Genomic DNA, 19,223 nt, shown 5'->3' with positions numbered 1-19,223 from the left:
AGTGTGAATTTTCACAAGAGTCCTAAGATACAAAGAATAGCTGAAGAGTTCTCTACATTTCTTACATTGTTAGGGTTGTGTCCACTGTGTCTTAACAAATGAATGATTAATGAAGGCTGTCACATAGCTAGTGAATTCACAGCATTTCTCTTCAGTATGAGTTCTCTTGTGCACATTTAAGTGCAAATTAAGAAACAGGCTGAAGGCTTTTCCATATTGATTACTCTCATTATAGTTCTCTCCAGTATGAAATACCTTCCACATAGTAGATTTTAAGGTCTTTCTGAAATATTTTCCAATTCGATTTTATTCACAGAGATTCTCCACCATAAGAATTCTTAAATATCTCTCCTCTGTCTGAAACTGATCTGTGCCATGGCAAAAAGGATGATAATTATGTAATAGGAAGCTTTTCACATTGTAGATGAAGTAGTATAATACTAAGTTAAGGTAGACCATGATAAGTAAAGGCTGTATATTCTTATTCTTAGAGGAAATACCTCCCAAAATGTTACAGGTAAAAAGTCAATTTAGGACATAAAATGGAATACCAAGAAATACAGAATTAAGCCAAAAGAAAACAGAAAACAAAAAACAAAGGAGTGAAAACAGAGAGTGTGAATTTAAAAATTCAATAGACACAATTATATAAATAATTATATTAAACATAAATAGAATGCACTCTCCCATTACAAGGCAGAAATGATAATATTGGAGAAGAAAAAGCAAGATCCAACTCTTTGTAGTTTACCAAAGATGAACTTAAAATATAAAGACAGGATGAAAGCAAAAGGATGAAAATAGATATATTATACAAACCCCAAGCATAAGAAATATGGATGACTCTATTAATATCGGATTTAAAGTATTACTAGAAACTAAAAGGGATGTTTCATAGTGCTTAATGTCAATTCAACAAGAAGATAAAATAATCCTACTGATGTGCACATCTAACAACAGAGCTTCACAATACATGAGGTTTAAAAAAATGCTAGAACTGAAAGAAGAAACAGGCAAATACACAGTTATAGTTGAAGAATTAATATTTTTCTCTCAGTAATTGATAGAACATGTAGGAAAATGTGGTAAGGACAAAGAATATTTAAACAACATTATCAAAGCAATTTGGCTTAATTGATATTTACAGAACACTACACACCACAACTGTAGAATACACATTTCCTTCAAGTACACATGCAAAACTTATCAAGATAACCCATATGTTAGACAACAACAACAAAACAGCAAAACTCAATAAATTTCAAAGGATTGAAATTGTACAGAGTAAGTTCTCAGACCAAAACAGAATTATTTTGGATATCAAAAATAATATCCCTGGATATTTGGAAATTAAGCAATACTTTAGTTAAGCAACAGATCAAAGAAGAAATCAACAGGGAAACTGTAGATAAATTCACACTTAATGGTAATAAAATCACAATGTATCAAAATTCATGAAATGCAGCTCAATTAATGCATGGAAAGAAATTTATAACTTTAAATTATATATTTATATATTTTAATCTGTATTAGAAAAGAGTCAATGATCTAAGCTTTCAGAGAAACTAGAAAAAGAATAGAAAACTAAACCTGAAGTAGGTATAAGAAAAGAAATAAAAACGTATGAGTGGAAATCAATGAACTAGAAAACAGAAAGTAATAGGGAAATAACAAAGACAAGGTTGGTTTAAAAAAAGAAAGATTAATAAAATTGATATACTCACTGCAATACTGATAAAGGCAAAAGGAGAGAAAACATGTTTACCAATAACTAGAAGGAAAGACGGGTACCACTACAGATCCTAAATATATTGAAAAGATAATAAAGGAATATTATAAATAACTTCATGCCAGTGTATTAACATCTTGGGTAAAATGGACAAATTGTTTACAAAACACAAGTTACCAACTGACACAAGAGGAAATAGAAAACTGGAATTGCAGCATATCTATTTAAGAAGTTCAATTTGCAATTCAAAATTTCCCCACAAAGAGAACAGTAGCCACACATGGCTTCTGGTAAATTCTATCAAATACATAAAGAAGAAATAATAAATATCTTACACAACCTCTTTCATAAAAGAGAGGTGGAATAAACAATCGACAACTCATTTTATGAGACCAGTATAATCCTGAGACTAAACCTGACAAGGGGATAACATGAAAAAATATAGAGAGACAAATATCCCTCATGAACGTAGATGCAAAAACTCTCAACAATGAAGTGGCAAATGTTATCCCCCAATAGATAACATTTTTCACACTACTGCATGCCACCTGGAAGAAAAACATATAAACAGTTTGCCTAATGAATCACAGCCATACAGGTACTCTACTGTTCCCAGTCTACAGGACTCCAGTTTGTCAGATCTCCTTGGATATTTGTATTCTTCTACTGTTGCTGCTGCTAGCTCATATTCAGAATGGAGATGGACTTGATTCAGATCTCACCACTCAGATTTCAGCTGTGACTACCAAAACTACTGCTATGATGGCCATTTGAACTGGCAAGATGGAAACTACCAAAAGGACCAGGACCAGGGTAAGGCAAGAGTCTCAGAAGCAAAATTAATGGGTCACCCAAAAACTTAGTAGTAAAGATGGATACTACTTAATGCAATATTCTAAAAAGTCAAACTTAATGAAATAATTCATGATGAACAAAATATTAATATTTTAAATAAAGACAGGATCCAACCCTACACTTGTAGAATTTGGCCTCACCCTAATTCCAGCCCTGACACATCCTGACATCAACTTTATTGTTTTCTGAGACCACTGGGGAAAAAAGGACCAAGTCTGGTCTACACTTCCCTCCCCTGGGCTGCTCCTTCAAGGCCAAGAGGGCTACTAAGCTTCTAGATCCAATAATTCTGGCATTGTTAAATTTACAAAGAGAAACATCCTTCACTTTGCAAATATAATCTATTTTAGGATATGTTAGTAATGGCAATTTTGTTTATTTTCATTTTATTTATTTTTTTGTTTATTTATTTTTTTTTGCGGTATGCGGGCCTCTCACTGTTGTGGCCTCTCCCGTTGCGAAGTACAGGCTCCAGACGCGCAGGCTCAGCGGCCATGGCTCACGGGCCCAGCCGCTCCGCGGCATGTGGGATCTTCCCAGACCAGGGCACGAACCTGTGTCCCCTGCATCGGCAGGCGGACTCTCAACCACTGTGCCACCAGGGAAGCCCGGCAATTTTATTTTTTAATTTTTTAAATCACATTTCCTTTTTCCATGCAAATTTTAATTTTTTTAAATTTTATTATTATTATTATTTTTGGCTGCGCTGGGTCTTTGTTGCTGCGTGCGGGCTTTCTATAGTTGTGGCGAGTGGGGGCTACTCTTCGATACAGTGTGGGCTTCTGATTGCGGTGGCTTCTCTCTTGTTGTGGAGCATGGGCTCCAGGCATGCAGGCTTCAGTAGTTGCAGCATACGGGCCCTAGAGCACAAGCTCAGTAGTTGCGGCACGTGAGCCCTGGAGCGCAGGCTCAGTAGTTGTGGCACATGGGCTTAGTTGCTCTCTGGCATGTGGGATCTTCCCGGATGAGGGATCGAACCCATGTCCCCTGCATTGGCAGGCGGATTCTTAACAACTGCGCCACCAGGGAAGTCCCAGTAATGGCAATTTTATGACATACATTTATGCACTAAAGGGAAAAATATCTTTACAGTGTGGAAAAGCTATGGAAAAGCATTCTTACTCTGGTATATATCTCTGCATATATACCAGAGATGCACCTCTACCATCTGCTAAATCTACTCCCCTAGACACACACACTCAAATGTACACATGTACAAACATACACAAACACTCTGGGTGAAGCTAAGGAGTTCTAAAACTTCTTGAGGCAATTCCATCATGTAACATGATAGATTTTTATTGATTTTTCATGATTATGCTGATAAACTGGAAGGAATCCTCTTTTCAAGGTATTCCAGATCAGTCCAAGAAAGACATAAGTAGGAAGCCTTTGGAGATGCCTTTAAATTCTACACTTTACCAATATTTGTAAAGTAAGACAGGAAAGGAGTAATGGCTCCTGACACACTGAGGCCTCAAAACGCACATCTCTGTGTACTGAAAATATTGTTAGGAATTTCTGATCCATCCATCAGGCATATTCTACCAAAACATGTAGACTGCTGATCTTATGAAGATTTTCAGGACTCATATTTAGTCAATTTATTTTACTAAGTAAAATTTTTAGCTGTGCCACTTCCCTGCCAGAGAGGGAAACAATGTTCTAAACTTCCAGTCGTCTTGTAAGGACACCACTGATGCAGGTTAATAGTATAGCTGGCATTTATCAGGTCACTTTCTCATTCTATTTTCCAAAACTCAACTTTTTGGGTTGCTACCAACTAGGAAGATTCCTTTGAAAGTTCAATTATCTGTGTATGTTTATATTAGTCAAATTGAGAAATGACTGAATAAAGATATAAAGTCAACCATAGTAACTGAGAGTACTGTCCCTTGATAACACCCAAGGGAAGGTAAAACTATTTTTCTGACAAGCATCTCATACATCTTAAACAGACAACATAGGACCTAGTCAGACAACTGTGTAAATCAACCTTACTCACGAGGAGGAGAGATGTGTCAGCTTGGAATGCATTTGTCTGTAATCAACAGAAAACCTGACTACAGTTGTTTAATCACATAGGGGTTTATTTATAAAGTGCAACATAAAGCCTGGGAGAAGGTAGCATAGAGGTGTTGCAGCAGCTTGACAATGTTGTAAGAAATTCAAGGGCTTTCCATCTTACCATACTTAGTATATAAACTTTGTTCTATGGTATTCATCTCATGGTTGCAAGTTGGCTGCTTCAACTCAAGGCTTACTCATCAGTACCCATGCCAGTTAAGAAAAAGGAAAATGGGCAAAGTCCTAAGGAACATGCCACCTCAGATTACCCCTTTCAAAAATATTTCCGTTAAACCCGATTCCTAGTTATACTTTTACATCAGTAGCAATAACAGAGTTATATTACACTCCTACCTGCAAGAGATTATGGGAATATGAATATTTTGGACTAGAGTAGGGGAAGGAAAAGAAAAATGGGCTTGGAAATGGCTTTGTTGGTAGCCATTTGTATTCATGTCTTATAGCTGCTGTAACAAATTACCATAAACTTAGTGGCTTAACAACACAAAATTATCTTACCATTCTGGAGGTCAGAAGTTAAACTGGGCTAAAGTTAAGGTAGAACTGTATTCCTTTCTGGAAGCTTTAAGGGAGAATACATTTTCTTGCCTTTTCTAGTTTCTAGGGGCTGTCTGCATTCCCTCATTTGTGGCTTCCTTCTATCTTCAAACTCAGTAATGGCTGGTTCAGTCTTTTTCACAGAACATCACTCTGATACTGACTTTTCTGTTTCCCACTTCCACTTCTTATTAAAGGCTCTTGTGACTACACTGGACCCATCTGGATAACCCAGGGTAATCTCCTTATAAGGTTAACTGATTATCAACCTTAATTCCATCTGCAACTTTAATTCCCCTTTGCCATATAACATAAGATATTCACAGGTTCCAGAGATTAGGACATAGATACTTTGTGGGGCCATTATTCTCCCTACCACAGTCCACCCTCTTGTCCCCAAAGATTCACATCCATCGCACATAAAAAAATATATTTAAGGTCCTCAAAGATCACATCTCATTATAGTATCATCTCAATGTGTATGCCTAGTATAAATAGTGTACACCTGTGACAACACTGGCTTTCTCTCCAGAACACACTTTCCTAATTTTAGCATCTTTTACAATCTGAATAGGCTGAGAATTTCTCAAATCATCATATTCTGGTTCCTTTTTGCTTAACAGTCCTTCCCACAATCTATTTCATTCTTCTCACATTTTACTATAAGCAGCAAGAAGAAACCACGCTGTACTTTCAACCCATGCCTCCTCAGCCCAAATCTCCTCAGCTAAGTATCCAAGTTCATTGCTTACAAGTCCCTTTCCTCCCATATTTCCACTGCAGGACACAATTCAGCTAAGTTTTCAGCCACTATGTAGCAAGGATTCTATTTCCTCCAGTTTCCAATAACATTTTCCTCATTTCTTTCTGAGCCCTCATCAGCAGTGACTTTAAACTTTTTTTTTTTAATTATTTATTTATTTATTTTTGGCTGTGTTGGGTCTTTGTTGCCGTGCGTGGGCTTTCTCCAGTTACGGCGAGCAGGGACTACTCTTCTTTGTGGTGCACAGAGCACATGGGCTTCTTGTTGCGGTGGCTTCTCTTGTTGCAGAGCATGGGCTCTAGGCGCACAGGCTTCAGTAGTTGTGGCTCGAGGGCTCTAGAGCGCAGGCTCAGTAGTTGTGGCACACGGGCTTAGTTGCCCCGCGGTATGTGGGATCTTTCTGGACCAGGGCTCGAACCCCTGTCCCCTGCATTGGCAGGCGGAGTCTTAACCACTGTGCCACCAGGGAACATCCATATTACTACCAAGTCTCCTAAGGTTTTGATTTAGGTAATCTATAAGGCAATATATGTTTTCTCCACCATACTCCTTACTTCCCTCTGAGTCTTCACTAGCAGAGTTATTAACATCTGTATTTCAACTAACAGTCTGTCCAAAGCAATCTAGGCTTTTTCCATCATGCACTTCAAAATTCTTCCAGCCTATGCCTGCCGCTCAATTCCAAAGCAATTTCCATATTTTTAGTTATTTGTTACAGCAGCACTCCACTTCCAGTTACCAACATCTGTATCAGTCAGGGTTCAACCAGAGAAACAGAACCAGCAGGAGATATATATTAAGAGATTTAGTGCAAGGAAGTGACTTACTTGGTTGGGTGAGCTCGCTAGGCAAGTCCAAAATCTGTAGAGCAGGCAATTAGAAAGAGCAGGCTGGAAGTCTGGGGCATGAGAAGCTGCTGCCCACAGTCAGAATTTCTTCATCTCAGCTCTGCTCTAAGGCCTTTCAAGTGACTGAATCAGGCCCATCCAGATCATCTAGGATATTCTCCCTATTTTAAGACTAACTGATTAGCAACCTTAATTCCTCTGAAACTTAATTTCCTTTTGCAATACAACACAGAATATTCACAGGTTCCAGGGATTAGGATGTGGATGTCTTTAGGGGGCCATTACTCTGCCAACCACACCATGCTATAGCATCCACTTTTGAGGCTCCTGGAGATAGAGGAGTCCTGACAACAGAGATGATCATTTCTTCAAATCATTCAACTCCCTCACCAACATATCCTTTACTAAGTTTTCTTTGGTTAAGTAATATTAATTCTACAAGGCATTTTCTTTCAAATTCCCTATTAACCAGAACAATGTCGTCATCCAAAGGCAAGCAGATATTGGAATCCTGTGTCATCAAAAGCTCCTCTAGGCCCAGAATTTGGAGCTCACTTGAGAGTTCGTCTACAATAGCAAGAGACAATTGCAGGCAATGCATTACTTGGTCACGTCTAAAGAACTCCTTAAACATAGTCAACCTGGTATCAGTAAACTCTTTAACAGGATCACAACTTCAGTTAGATATAAGGAAGAACTTACAAGTATTTTCAACATTAATTTAGATGAGAAAGAATAGATAATAAATATATACTTGCATGAGATAACATATGCAATATTTCAGAGTGAAAGTCCAATGATTACAAGTGTGATTTTTGAAATAAATAGCATGAAATTATACATGTTGCTGCCTATTGGTAAAACAAAAATCCAAACAGAGCTTGGAAGAAATTGGACATAAGTAAATATAAATTGATTACACTCCAAACAGAAGACGGGTTATAGACAAGTCTAACTGTGTAAATAATAAAAACTTAAAAAACTTCCAGTAATTAAAAAATGAAGTATGATAAAAAGGGATCAGACATTTTTATGTAGTGTCATATAGTGAGAAATGTACTTTTAAACTTAGAATTACTTTTATTCTGAGAGGCTAACTTTCATATTATCATTTAGAAATAAATACTAAAAGTTTAATCAGAAATATGAAATTTCCTAATATAAAATTTTTACTAACAATAATTGTAAAAATAATTATAGGACAAACAGGCCAACAAAACAATGAGTAGTATTACTAAGAAAAACTAGAAAAGAAGAAAGACAAGTAGCATTAAAGATTACTACTAGGTTAAAAAGGGAAAGGTGTAGGAGACAAAACTAATGTTTGCATTGGGGAAGTTTTAGATACCTAACTATTCTGGAAGGTTGAACTTCTTTCTGACTTCCTCCCAAGGTCCGATTCCAGAATATTGGGGAAGACAGGCTTCAAGAATTTGAACTCATTACTCCCAGAGCCTCCAGTCAGACACACCTCGTACTGGTAGCTCTGGGACAGGGTCCCCGTGCCGCTGACGTCCACCAGGTGGCCCGGAAAGGGGCCCTCGGGCACCGAGCAGCGACCCACCGAGGCCGCCCCGCCCCTCCTGCACAGCCGCACCGCGACGAACACCAGCACCGAGAAGACGAAGAGCGACGACACCGACGCCAAGGCCACCACCAGGTAGATGGTGAGAGGGGCGGCCGGGGCCGCGTCCACCGCTTCCGCTTCCGGGGCCGGCAGGTAGGGCTGCGAGAAGCCGTCCACCAGCAGCACGTGCAGCGTGACGCTGGCCGAGAGCGGCGGCTCGCCGTTGTCCTTGACCAGCACCACCAGCCTGTGCTTGGCCGCATCGCGCTCGCTCAGCAGCCGGGCCGTGCGCACCTCACCGTTGTGCGCCCACACGCCGAACAGGCCGGGCTCCGTGGCCTTGAGCAGCTGGTACGACAGCCAGGCGTTCTGGCCCGAGTCGCCGTCCACCGCCACCACCTTGGTCACCAGGTAACCCGCCTCGGCCGCCCTGGGCACCAGCTCGGTGCAGGGCGCCGAGGCGTTCTGCAGCGGGTACAGCACGAAAGGCGCGTTGTCGTTGTCGTCCACCACGAGCACGCGCACCAGCGCCTGGCTGCTGAGCGCGGGCGAGCCGCGGTCGGCGGCGCCCACGCGGAACTCGAACGCCCTTAGGGCCTCGTAGTCCAGGGACCTCAGGGCGAACAGGTGGCCGTTGTCCGGGTTGATGGACACCAGGGAGGCCAGGGGCACGTGCGGGTCGAGGGTCGGCAGCAGCGAGTAGGTGACCTGGGCGTTGGCGCCCTCGTCTCTGTCTGTGGCGCGGACGCTGCCGATGTGCAGGGCGGGGCTGTTGTTCTCGCGGACGGACAGGGTGTAGGAGGTTTGGGTGAAGGCGGGGGCGTTGTCGTTGACGTCGGACACCAGCACGGTTATGTTGTGCTCGGTTTTCAGTCTCGGTGTCCCCATATCTGTGACGGTGATAGTGATATTATATTGGGCTTTACTCTCTCTGTCCAGCGCCCCATTTGTTACTAGGGTGTAGAAATTCTCCGCAGATGGTTTCAGGAGGAAGGGGAGATCATTCTGGATGGAGCAAGTCATCCTTCCGTTGTCCCCTGAGTCTCGGTCTCGAATCCTAAACAGGGCCACTTCTGTCTCGGGGGAATTTTCAGGAATGGGGCTGGTAAGTGATGAAATAGTTAGTTCTGGGGAGTTATCATTAACATCCATCACCTCAATGGAGACAGAGCATTTTCCAGAAAGTCCCCCACCATCAGACGCATCTATATACAGCTCATATGAGGATATTGTCTCAAAATCTAGTTTTTTAATTAGTCGAACTTCTCCTGAAATGCTGCTTAGCTCAAAAGTTGTGCTTATCTCTTGAGAACTATAAAAAAGGGAATATGATATCTCTCCGTTTGTTCCAGTGTCCAAATCCCTAGCGGAGACCTTGACAACTAGGGTGCCTACAGGACTGTTCTCTGGGACCTGCACCTGGTAGTGCGTCTGTGCAAACTCAGGGGCGTTGTCATTAACGTCCAAGACCAAGATTCGGACCTGGGCGGTGCCAGACCTGGGCGGAGAGCCGCCATCCAGCGCTGTGAGGGTTAATCTGAGCTCGGCCTGCTCTTCGCGATCCAGCTCTTTGTCCAGCACCAGCTCTGGGTATTTCCTGCCGTCCCCCCAGTTGCGGGTGGAAACATGGAAGTAAGAGTTGTGACTGATATTGTAGTTTTGGATGTTGTTTTTGCCCACGTCCCAATCCTGGGCTGTTTTCAGAGGAAACACGGTCCCAGGAGGGCTAGTCTCTAGGATTTTCAGCGTCATTTCTCTTTCAGGAAACTCAGGAGAATGATCGTTTATGTCTCTCACCAGTAGCTCACCTCGAAATACTCCCAGTGGTTTTTTCAGTAACACTTGGAAATGCATTACACATGGATCTGTGGGTCCGCACATCTCCTCCCGGTCCAGTTTCTCACTTAATATCAACTCCCCAGTCTGTAGATCAAGCTGCAACCAGGGTTCGTTGTCCTCGGAGACCACCCGGGCTTCTCGCGCAGCTAGCTCCTCCACTCCCAGCCCCAGGTCCTTAGCAAGATTGGCCACAAAGGAGCCGCTCTCAGTTTCCTCCATCACGAAATAGCGACGGGATTCCCAGCCTGCAAGAGCCACTCCCAGCAAGAGAAAGAGAATCAGGACTTGCCTTTGTTTAGGAAAGCGCTCCCCTCCGGCCTCCATCTTTACTCCCACAAACGCCTTTCCAGGAACAGGGGCCAGCTCTATCTTAGGTAGCAATGGGACTGAGACAGTGGTGAATCTCCCAGTGGGTAACCTGTCCAGAAATGTCGGCGAGCAGCATTCCCTGGAGTTTTTGGTGCTGAGCTTTGCTTACAGGTTTTTCTCTTCCGCTGGAGATCTGAGGTAGAGTTCGTAGCATTTCCTGGGCTTTTTTTTTTTTTTTTTTTTTTTTTTTTTGACGTCTTAGCCTGCAGCGCCATCATGCGTTGTTTTCGAAAAGAATTGCTGCAATTGCATTCTCTTGGTATATAATAATCTAGATGGCTATTGGAGTTTGGAAATGGTTTGGGGGAGATGATGTAATCAGAAAACCATGCAATTATAACTATTCATTCCTTCATTCAAAGGAGTGTGACTGATATCTATGTACTGGGCTCTGAAATACATCAGTAAGCAATCCATACATTGTCCCTATCTTCTAGAACCTGTCGTCTGGGTGGGGTATTCTGAGGAGAACTGAGAAGTGAAAGAAGACTTAAAAGTGATCAGTCATCTTGTAAAAATAACAATATATACCTATGTGATTTCTTAAAGTTCTCTCAGCAAAAAGTTTGAATTCCTCTAGATTTCCTTTCAAATTCTAGGCACCCTATGTGCCAGAATTGTGGTTTCCATTGGTTGAATCACATCAAGGAAAAAGCTATTAGTTCGTTCCAATTTATAATACCCTTTCTATATAAGGTCAGAGATTTTATAATTTTATGAAACTTTCAAACTGTGGAAAAATGCATATGAGGGCACTTCCCATATCTCTTCCTGCTTTTTCTCCCTAGCATTGGTCACCATCTTATACAGCATATATGTACACGTTTAATTGTTTCTTTTCTGTGTCACCCTTGAGTTTAAGAACTTTGTTTTGTTCACTTCTACATCCATCAACATCTACAATAGTTCCTGACACCTAGTAGATACTCAACAAATATTTGTTAAATAGATCAATGAATAAATTAATTTTACAAGTCTGAAAGATGGATTCTCCTCCTAATGTAGAAGTCCCCTGTTTTGCTAACATCCTAGTTCATTGTATGAGCTAAATAAACAAGACAGCATGTTCTCAAGTGACTTTTTTCTATGCTCCTTTGAATAGTAATTTGAAATAATTCAAAATGATCTAAAATGTTTTTTCACTGAATGACAAAATACCCTGGTTCCCCTAAGCAAAGGAATATATTATAAAAAAGAAAGAACATAATAACAAGGCTATAATGAGCCTACAAATAAGGCATACATCTCTTAGAACACATTTTACATTATCAGTGTTATTTTGCAGTAAAGCTATTATGACACTAATGATATTCAAAAACTCATATAGTAGAATTTTCTAAGAATTTCTAATTTCTATTAAACACTCCAAAGACTGTACAGTTTGGATATATCCATCAATTCTTCTCAAAATTGTATATTCTAACAAACGCTTGTTCTTGTCCCTTACAGACTACTAATATTCCACCACCTTTTGGTCCTAAATATTACATTAATATGAAAACCACAATTTTTAACATCTCAAATTAATAGTAAGGTCCAATCCATGCAAGCATATCTAAAAGTGCTTTTGATAAGAGAACAAATCCACTTAGCTATCTTATTTAGAGGGAAATTTATTTAAAAACTTCATATTTATTTCCAAAAGCTCAAGAGAGAAAGTACATTTGGGAGCAACTGGAAAATCCACAATGAGGCATCTCCTTCCTTTTTGTCTCTAAGTAGATTGGCTTTCTGTGCTTCTTTCATGTATTTAGCCAACATGGTATCACTTTCTTGCTAAGTTTCTAACAGAGATACTATAACCAGTTTCTAAAGTCATTTTTTTAAGCATAGATAATGAGATTGGGTCAGTTTGGATCAGTAATGTCTACCACCTTGTCTTGTTGTTTGAAATCACAGAGGGAGATGGGTCATATAAAATAAACATGGCTGCAACAGTACATTTTTACTGAGAGAAGTTTCCAGAAAAAGATGGGGTGGGCTAGACAGACACCACAAAAGGAATCTATTATTTAAATATCCTAAAATAACCTAATAATCTTTCAATACTACTTATATACTGCAGGTTGATAAAAAAAAAGAGAAAACACCTTTAAGTATAGGATAAATTGTGGTCTTTTCCATTTAATACTACTGTGGAACAAAAACATGCCGTTTTTTCAGATATTTCTCCATTTAAAAGTTTAAGACAAGGAGGCATAATATCAGATTAAACAGAAGATTTACTAATAATTCATTATATTTGTATCATGCTCATCTCCTAAGTAACCAAAACATCAAAAATTTAGAAACAGTTTCTGGACAACAATCAGAGAATGGGTTTGGGGTCATCTTCAAATCAATAGTGCTTGATGATGAAAGTTGAAAAACTAACAAATATTCATGACTTTTCAGTAATGAAGTAAAATTGAAAGTTCTTTGTCTCCATCAAAATAGAAATAATAGAGTAAGTATGAGTATATTCTCAAATAAAATTTCTAATCTCCTTAACTAGCAAAATGAAATCAGAAAAAAAAAATCAAGAAATTCTTTATGGCCCAAAAGGCTAATGGAAACGGTATATTTAGAGAAAACTAACTTTCATCCCGAATGCTCTGAAAAACCAAAATATTCCTAATTGAATCCAAAACCATTTATAAAGTTTGAGTTTTCCTCTACATCATTTACAGACTCCTGGTAATTGGAGGCAACAGACTTCAGAAAGTTGAACTCGCTGGTCCCAGAGCCCCCCTTCAGACACACCTCGTACTGGTAGCTCTGGGACAGGGTCCCCGTGCCGCTGACGTCCACCAGGTGGCCCGGAAAGGGGCCCTCGGGCACCGAGCAGCGACCCACCGAGGCCGCCCCGCCCCTCCTGCACAGCCGCACCGCGACGAACACCAGCACCGAGAAGACGAAGAGCGACGACACCGACGCCAAGGCCACCACCAGGTAGATGGTGAGAGGGGCGGCCGGGGCCGCGTCCACCGCTTCCGCTTCCGGGGCCGGCAGGTAGGGCTGCGAGAAGCCGTCCACCAGCAGCACGTGCAGCGTGACGCTGGCCGAGAGCGGCGGCTCGCCGTTGTCCTTGACCAGCACCAGCAGCCTGTGCTTGGCCGCGTCGCGCTCGCTCAGCAGCCGGGCCGTGCGCACCTCGCCGTTGTGCGCCCACACGCCGAACAGGCCGGGCTCCGTGGCCTTGAGCAGCTGGTACGAAAGCCAGGCGTTCTGGCCCGAGTCGCCGTCCACCGCCACCACCTTGGTCACCAGGTAACCCGCCTCGGCCGCCCTGGGCACCAGCTCGGTGCAGGGCGCCGAGGCGTTCTGCAGCGGGTACAGCACGAAGGGCGCGTTGTCGTTGTCGTCCACCACGAGCACGCGCACCAGCGCCTGGCTACTGAGCGCGGGCGAGCCGCGGTCTGCGGCGCCCACGCGGAACTCGAACGCCCGCAGGGCTTCGTAGTCCAGGGACCTCAGGGCGAACAGGTGGCCGTTGTCCGGGTTGATGGACACCAGGGAGGCCAGGGGCACGTGCGCGTCGAGGGGCGGCAGCAGCGAGTAGGTGACCTGGGCGTTGGTGCCCGCGTCTCTGTCTGTGGCGCGGACGCTGCCGATGTGCAGGGCGGGGCTGTTGTTCTCGCGGACGGACAGGGTGTAGGAGGTCTGGGTGAAGGCGGGGGCGTTGTCGTTGACGTCGGACACCAGCACGGTTATGTTGTGCTCGGTTTTCAGCCTGGGGGTTCCCATGTCAGTGACGGTGATGGTGATGTTGTATTCGGCTCTTTTCTCTCTGTCCAGAGGGCTCTCTGTTACCAGGGTGTAGAAATTTTTGAAGGTAGGCTTCAAGAGAAAGGGGAGATTGTCGTGAATTGAGCAAACCATCCTCCCGTTGTCCCCAGAGTCTTGGTCTCGTAGGCTAAAAACAGCGACTACCATGTCAGGTGACGAATTTTCCGGTATGGGGCTGGTAAGAGATGTTATGACTATTTCTGGTGGGTTGTCATTCACATCTACAACACTAACTAAAATTGCTGATTTTCCTGAAAGGCTCCCACCGTCAATGGCCTGAATATTTATTGTATAAGACTTAATTAACTCGAAATCCAGAAGTGCTTTTAAACGGACTTCGCCAGAAATGGGATGGATTTCAAATGTTTTCCGTATGTCTCTGGAGACGTGGGAAAATGAATAAGATAGTTCTCCATTTAGTCCTGCATCTAAATCTGTAGCAGACACCTTGACGACCAAGGAGTCCAGAGGGCTGTTTTCTGGTACTAAAACCTCATATACAGACTTCTCAAACTCTGGGGCATTGTCATTGATATCTGAGACCAACACACGCACCAGTGCAGTTGCAGACCTGGGTGGAGACCCACCATCTAGGGCTGTTAGTGTTAATCTAAGTTCAGGCTCCTTTTCTCGATCCAGAGGTTGGTCCAGCAACAGCTCTGCGTATTTTCTACCCTCCCCACTGTCTTGCAGTTTAAGGTGGAAATGAGGATTGGGGCTTAATGTGTAGTTTTGAACAGCATTCTTTCCTACATCCAAGTCCTGAGCGCTATCCATTTGGAATGAGGTTCCTGGAGTAGTACTTTCCGAGATTTTCAGAAGTATATGTTTGTCTAGAAACGTGGGAGTGTGATCATTTATGTCTTTGACCCTAAGCTCAGCTCGAAAAAATTGCAAAGGATTTTCTAATAATATCTGGAAATTTAATATGCATGGCTCGGTGAGATCGCAAAGCGCCTCCCGGTCCAGTTTCTCATTTAAGATCAAGTTGCCAGTCTGCCGATCCAATTGCAAGTATGGTTTATAGTCATCAAAGATGACTCTGGCCCCCCGCGCAGCCAGGTCTTCCACGCCCAAACCTATGTCTTTCACCACGTTGCCTATAAAAGAGCCGATCTCCATTTCCTCTGCCACAGAATAGCGCCCGGTCTCTGAACACACCAAAGACCCTCCCAGGAAAACAAAGAAAAGCAGCGCTTGCCTTATCTGCTGAGGGCTTCCTTCTCCCGGCTCCATGGCTCCCTGGCTCCCTAGCCGAACGTCTTTCTGCGGAAATATTTCAATTCAGTCTCAAACTGCTCCTCTCAGCTATTAGCCTGGACCATTGAGAATCTATAGACTTGCAATTCGGTGACGAGGGCGTTGCTGACTCCCTAGATTTCTCTTGAAATCCTCTTTTTATCACCACTGCTTCTCCGGAGCTCTCAATTCCAATGGTTCACGGTAACCAGAGCATCTGATGGTACAAAAATTTCCCCATCTTATCCTGCAGCGCCACCACGCGACTCTGCGGAGTCTCAGGTTTTAAACAAAGCCAAATAAGTTTGAGACAAAATATTAATTTATCTTGCGTGTTTGTTGATGACTCTGAATTATACTTTCTCCTATATTCCTATTTTCTTTTCTCAGTTTTGTTCTTGTGATGCTGTTACTATTCAGTCTTTAACACAATAAACCACAATCTCTAGAGCTGTGGTGGCTATAAAAAGCATATTTAAGATATAGTCCCAACCTCAAATAAGTTATGCTATCTCTGTGAAGACAACACAACTAAACAACTAAAACAACTAAAAATAGTTAAGAGGACCTTTTTATGTAATTGACTTAGTGAGCAAGAGGTTCCCAGGAAAATTGGAAACGGGAACCAAAGATCTTAGTCTTCTTTAGATATCAGCAAATATGCTTTGAAAAGACAATAAAGATAATGTCATGTATTTAAAACTGAACTGGTATGTACAAATAATTGTTTGGGGGAGGCTGGACATTTCAGGCTGAGTAAATGGTACTGTTTATTTAGGGATACTCCATAAGTGTAGTCGAAAGTAAGTGCTCAACAGTAGTGAATAATGTAAGACATGTCCAGTTTCTGTCAACATTTTTAAAAAGTTGAACAAACTAGAACCCAGTTTAGTTGTGGAACTGAATTCTGTTTTGTAGACCCAGGACTTCCAGAGACATAATTCTAAATATATTATCATCCATTCATTAATTTTTTCAGCAAATATTTGTTGAGCATACATTTTGTGTTAGGGATAGAGTGGTAAACAGACATAGTTTGTCCTGAAAGATAGAGGCAGAAAAGTGGTCACACATTTAAAATAGAGCATAATGAATGCCATGATAGCAAAAGTTCATGCTAATATAAGAGCATAGACGAGGGTCATCTAACCAGGATTTGAGGTAGAGGAAAGGCTTTTCCGGAAAAAGTTAATTCTAATTTGATACATGAAAAACGAGTTTGAGTAATCCAAACAAAAATTGGGTGTGGGGTAAAATTTCCAGCAAACTAAAAACATGATTGTGCAAATCCAAAAATGAAAGAAGTATTTTGGAGAACTGAAATAGGATCAGTATGGCTGAGCCATAGAGTAAGAGGAGAGAAATGGTGAGAGTTGAGATTGGAAAGATCAACAAGTATTTTGTAAGCCATGCCAAGTCATTTGGAATCTACATCAATAGAAATGCAAGATTATTAAAGTGTTTTAAATAGAAAAGTGACATGACCGTGTTCTTATTTTTCAAGAAGATCATCCTGTTTCAGAGTTGAAGATAAATCACAGAGGAGTTGAGACTAGAGGCAAGGGATGGATTAGAAGTTGTTCCATTAATACAGGTAAGAGATAATATTGCAGTTACCTAGAAATGCAGTTATAGAGTTGTATTAGAATGATAAAGATAAAATATACAGGATATGGTGATTAGACACAGAGTAGAATAGGAAGGAGTAAAAGTCAATGTGCTTTTTTTCAGGCTTAGGGAACTGGGAGAGTGTTAGCGCTATTAACTGATAGAGTAAACACAGGAAGAGGAGAAAAGAGGAACATGTTTAGAGCTGGAGAAGACGTTTAGTTTTGAGGAATAGAAAGTTTTAATTTAAAACATGTTGAGTTTGAGTTGTCCATAGAGTATCCATATAAATTGTTAACATAAATGATCTTACATTATATAAATTAAGTTGAGGAAAGAGGTTTGGGCTGCAGAGACAAATGTGGGATTTATTGGTATGAGTGGTGATTGAAGCCCTTTGAGAAAGAATGTAAGTTGTAGATTAAGAGAAGTACGTTTGAATTTGTGATTTCAGAGGTGCAGCTCTAAAAGACTACCATCTTCAGAAATTGGCCATGGTCATATAGATCTACTAGACTAAGGTAAAATTAGATGTCACTAGAGATGAAGAAGGCTAGAAACAGAGTAGGTCAAATTCCTGGACTCAGAACTGTGGCAAGGGAGGGACAGAGTAAAACTATAAAGTTATATTTGAAAAATAGTCTTTATACCGCTTCTTTCCCATGATCTTAATTAATTTAAAACCAACTGACATCCAGTTGATTTGATTCTCTCATTTGATGACTCATATGCAGAGACTATTTAGGCAGGAAGGTTTACTGATTTCTTTCAGCACTTGGAAGGTATCTTTCTTTTAGTTTCCATTAATACTGTTGAGAAATTGTCAACATGGAACATAGCTTTCAGTCTGTCATGTATTTAAAGATTAAGTGTCTTTTTCCTATGACTTTTCTTTAAAAAGAAGTCTTTTGAAATTTGTCTTGTCTTTCTGAAATTTCACAATGATGTTTCCATGTATGGTTATCTTCCATTTATCTTGTTAGGTTTACTTGGGTCTATTGAATCTGTGCATTAAGGTTTTCATCAATTCTGGACAATTCCCAGCCATTATTCTTTCTCATCTCTCCTGAAATTCTGGTTAAATATATGTTAAACTTTTTTACTCTGTTCTGCATTTCTAACCACCTCCTCCATATTTTCCACCTTATTAACCCTCTGAGCTATATGTGGGATAAGTTATAGTCTGACCTATCTTTCACTCCACAAATTCTTTATTTCACTGCATCTAGTTTTCTATTAAACCTTTTATTCAGTTTAAAATTTTGATTATCATATTTTTCAGTTCTAGGAGCTCTATTTGGTTCTTTCCTAATCTTTCACATTTTATTGTTTCTTGTTCCCTGTACATTTTCAGGTATAACTTTTATTTCAGTTAAAGTTGTTAGCTTCTTTTTTTTTTTTTTTTTTTTTTTTTTGCTGTACGCAGGCCTCTCACCGTTGTGGCCTCTCCTGTTGCGGAGCACAGGCTCCAGACGCGCAGGCTCAGCGGCCATGGCTCACGGGCCCAGCTGCTTCGCGGCATGTGGGATCTTCCCGGACAGGGGCACGAACCCGCGTCCCCTGCATCGGCAGGCGGACTCTCAACCACTGCGCCACCAGGGAAGCCCCTGTTAGCTTCTTATAGACTGTTTCTGATAATCAAAATATTTGAAGTGTTTGCAAGTTTATGTGTGTTTGCAAGTGTTTTATGTTTTCTGCTGGCTCTCACTCATGGTGTCATGTTTCCTTGTGCGTGCAGTTATCTTTATGTTCAAGTTAAGAACATAAAAATTATTTATATGAATAATTCTAGGATTAAGATGAATAAACCTTCTTTCATAGAAGGTCTGCATTTGGTTCTATCAGGATCTGGGAGCACTATTTGTCAATGACCACCTTAAATCAAGTTCAATGCTAAAACTCAAGTTCAAGGCTGTAATTGCATACAAGGGCTCATCCATTTCCTGTTTAATACTACCATAAAGGTGTCGTTCTTGGGATTCCATATTTATTAAAGTGAGGGTCTTCTATCAG

The 19,223-nt window shown here is 41.3% G+C and overlaps 2 protein-coding genes across 2 annotated transcripts; both read right to left on the bottom strand.

Moving 5' to 3' along the window:
- Window positions 1-8,168: 8,168 nt before the first annotated feature.
- Window positions 8,169-10,550, bottom strand: LOC136120023 (protocadherin beta-15-like). The gene has a single exon (XM_065873436.1). It carries the CDS (start codon window positions 10,548-10,550, stop codon window positions 8,169-8,171), a length of 2,382 nt encoding a protein of 793 aa, XP_065729508.1.
- A 2,271-nt stretch (window positions 10,551-12,821) lies between these two features.
- Window positions 12,822-15,781, bottom strand: LOC136119944 (protocadherin beta-18-like). Its single transcript, XM_065873300.1, has one exon. The coding sequence runs from the start codon at window positions 15,597-15,599 to the stop codon at window positions 13,209-13,211; it is 2,391 nt and encodes a 796-aa protein (XP_065729372.1). The 5' UTR covers window positions 15,600-15,781; the 3' UTR covers window positions 12,822-13,208.
- Between the last annotated feature and the right edge of the window lie 3,442 nt (window positions 15,782-19,223).

Source organism: Phocoena phocoena, chromosome 3 (assembly GCF_963924675.1).
Source record: "Phocoena phocoena chromosome 3, mPhoPho1.1, whole genome shotgun sequence".
Taxonomy (NCBI): Eukaryota; Metazoa; Chordata; class Mammalia; order Artiodactyla; family Phocoenidae; genus Phocoena; species Phocoena phocoena.
The sequence above is the reverse complement of the archived record's forward strand: the minus strand, read 5'-3'. Positions and strand labels throughout refer to the sequence as shown.

Bases quoted from the DNA above. Each gene is read 5' to 3' on its own strand.
- LOC136119944 (XM_065873300.1), bottom strand. From the start codon at position 15,599: ATGGAGCCGGGAGAAGGAAGCCCTCAGCAGATAAGGCAAGCGCTGCTT.
- LOC136120023 (XM_065873436.1), bottom strand. From the start codon at position 10,550: ATGGAGGCCGGAGGGGAGCGCTTTCCTAAACAAAGGCAAGTCCTGATT.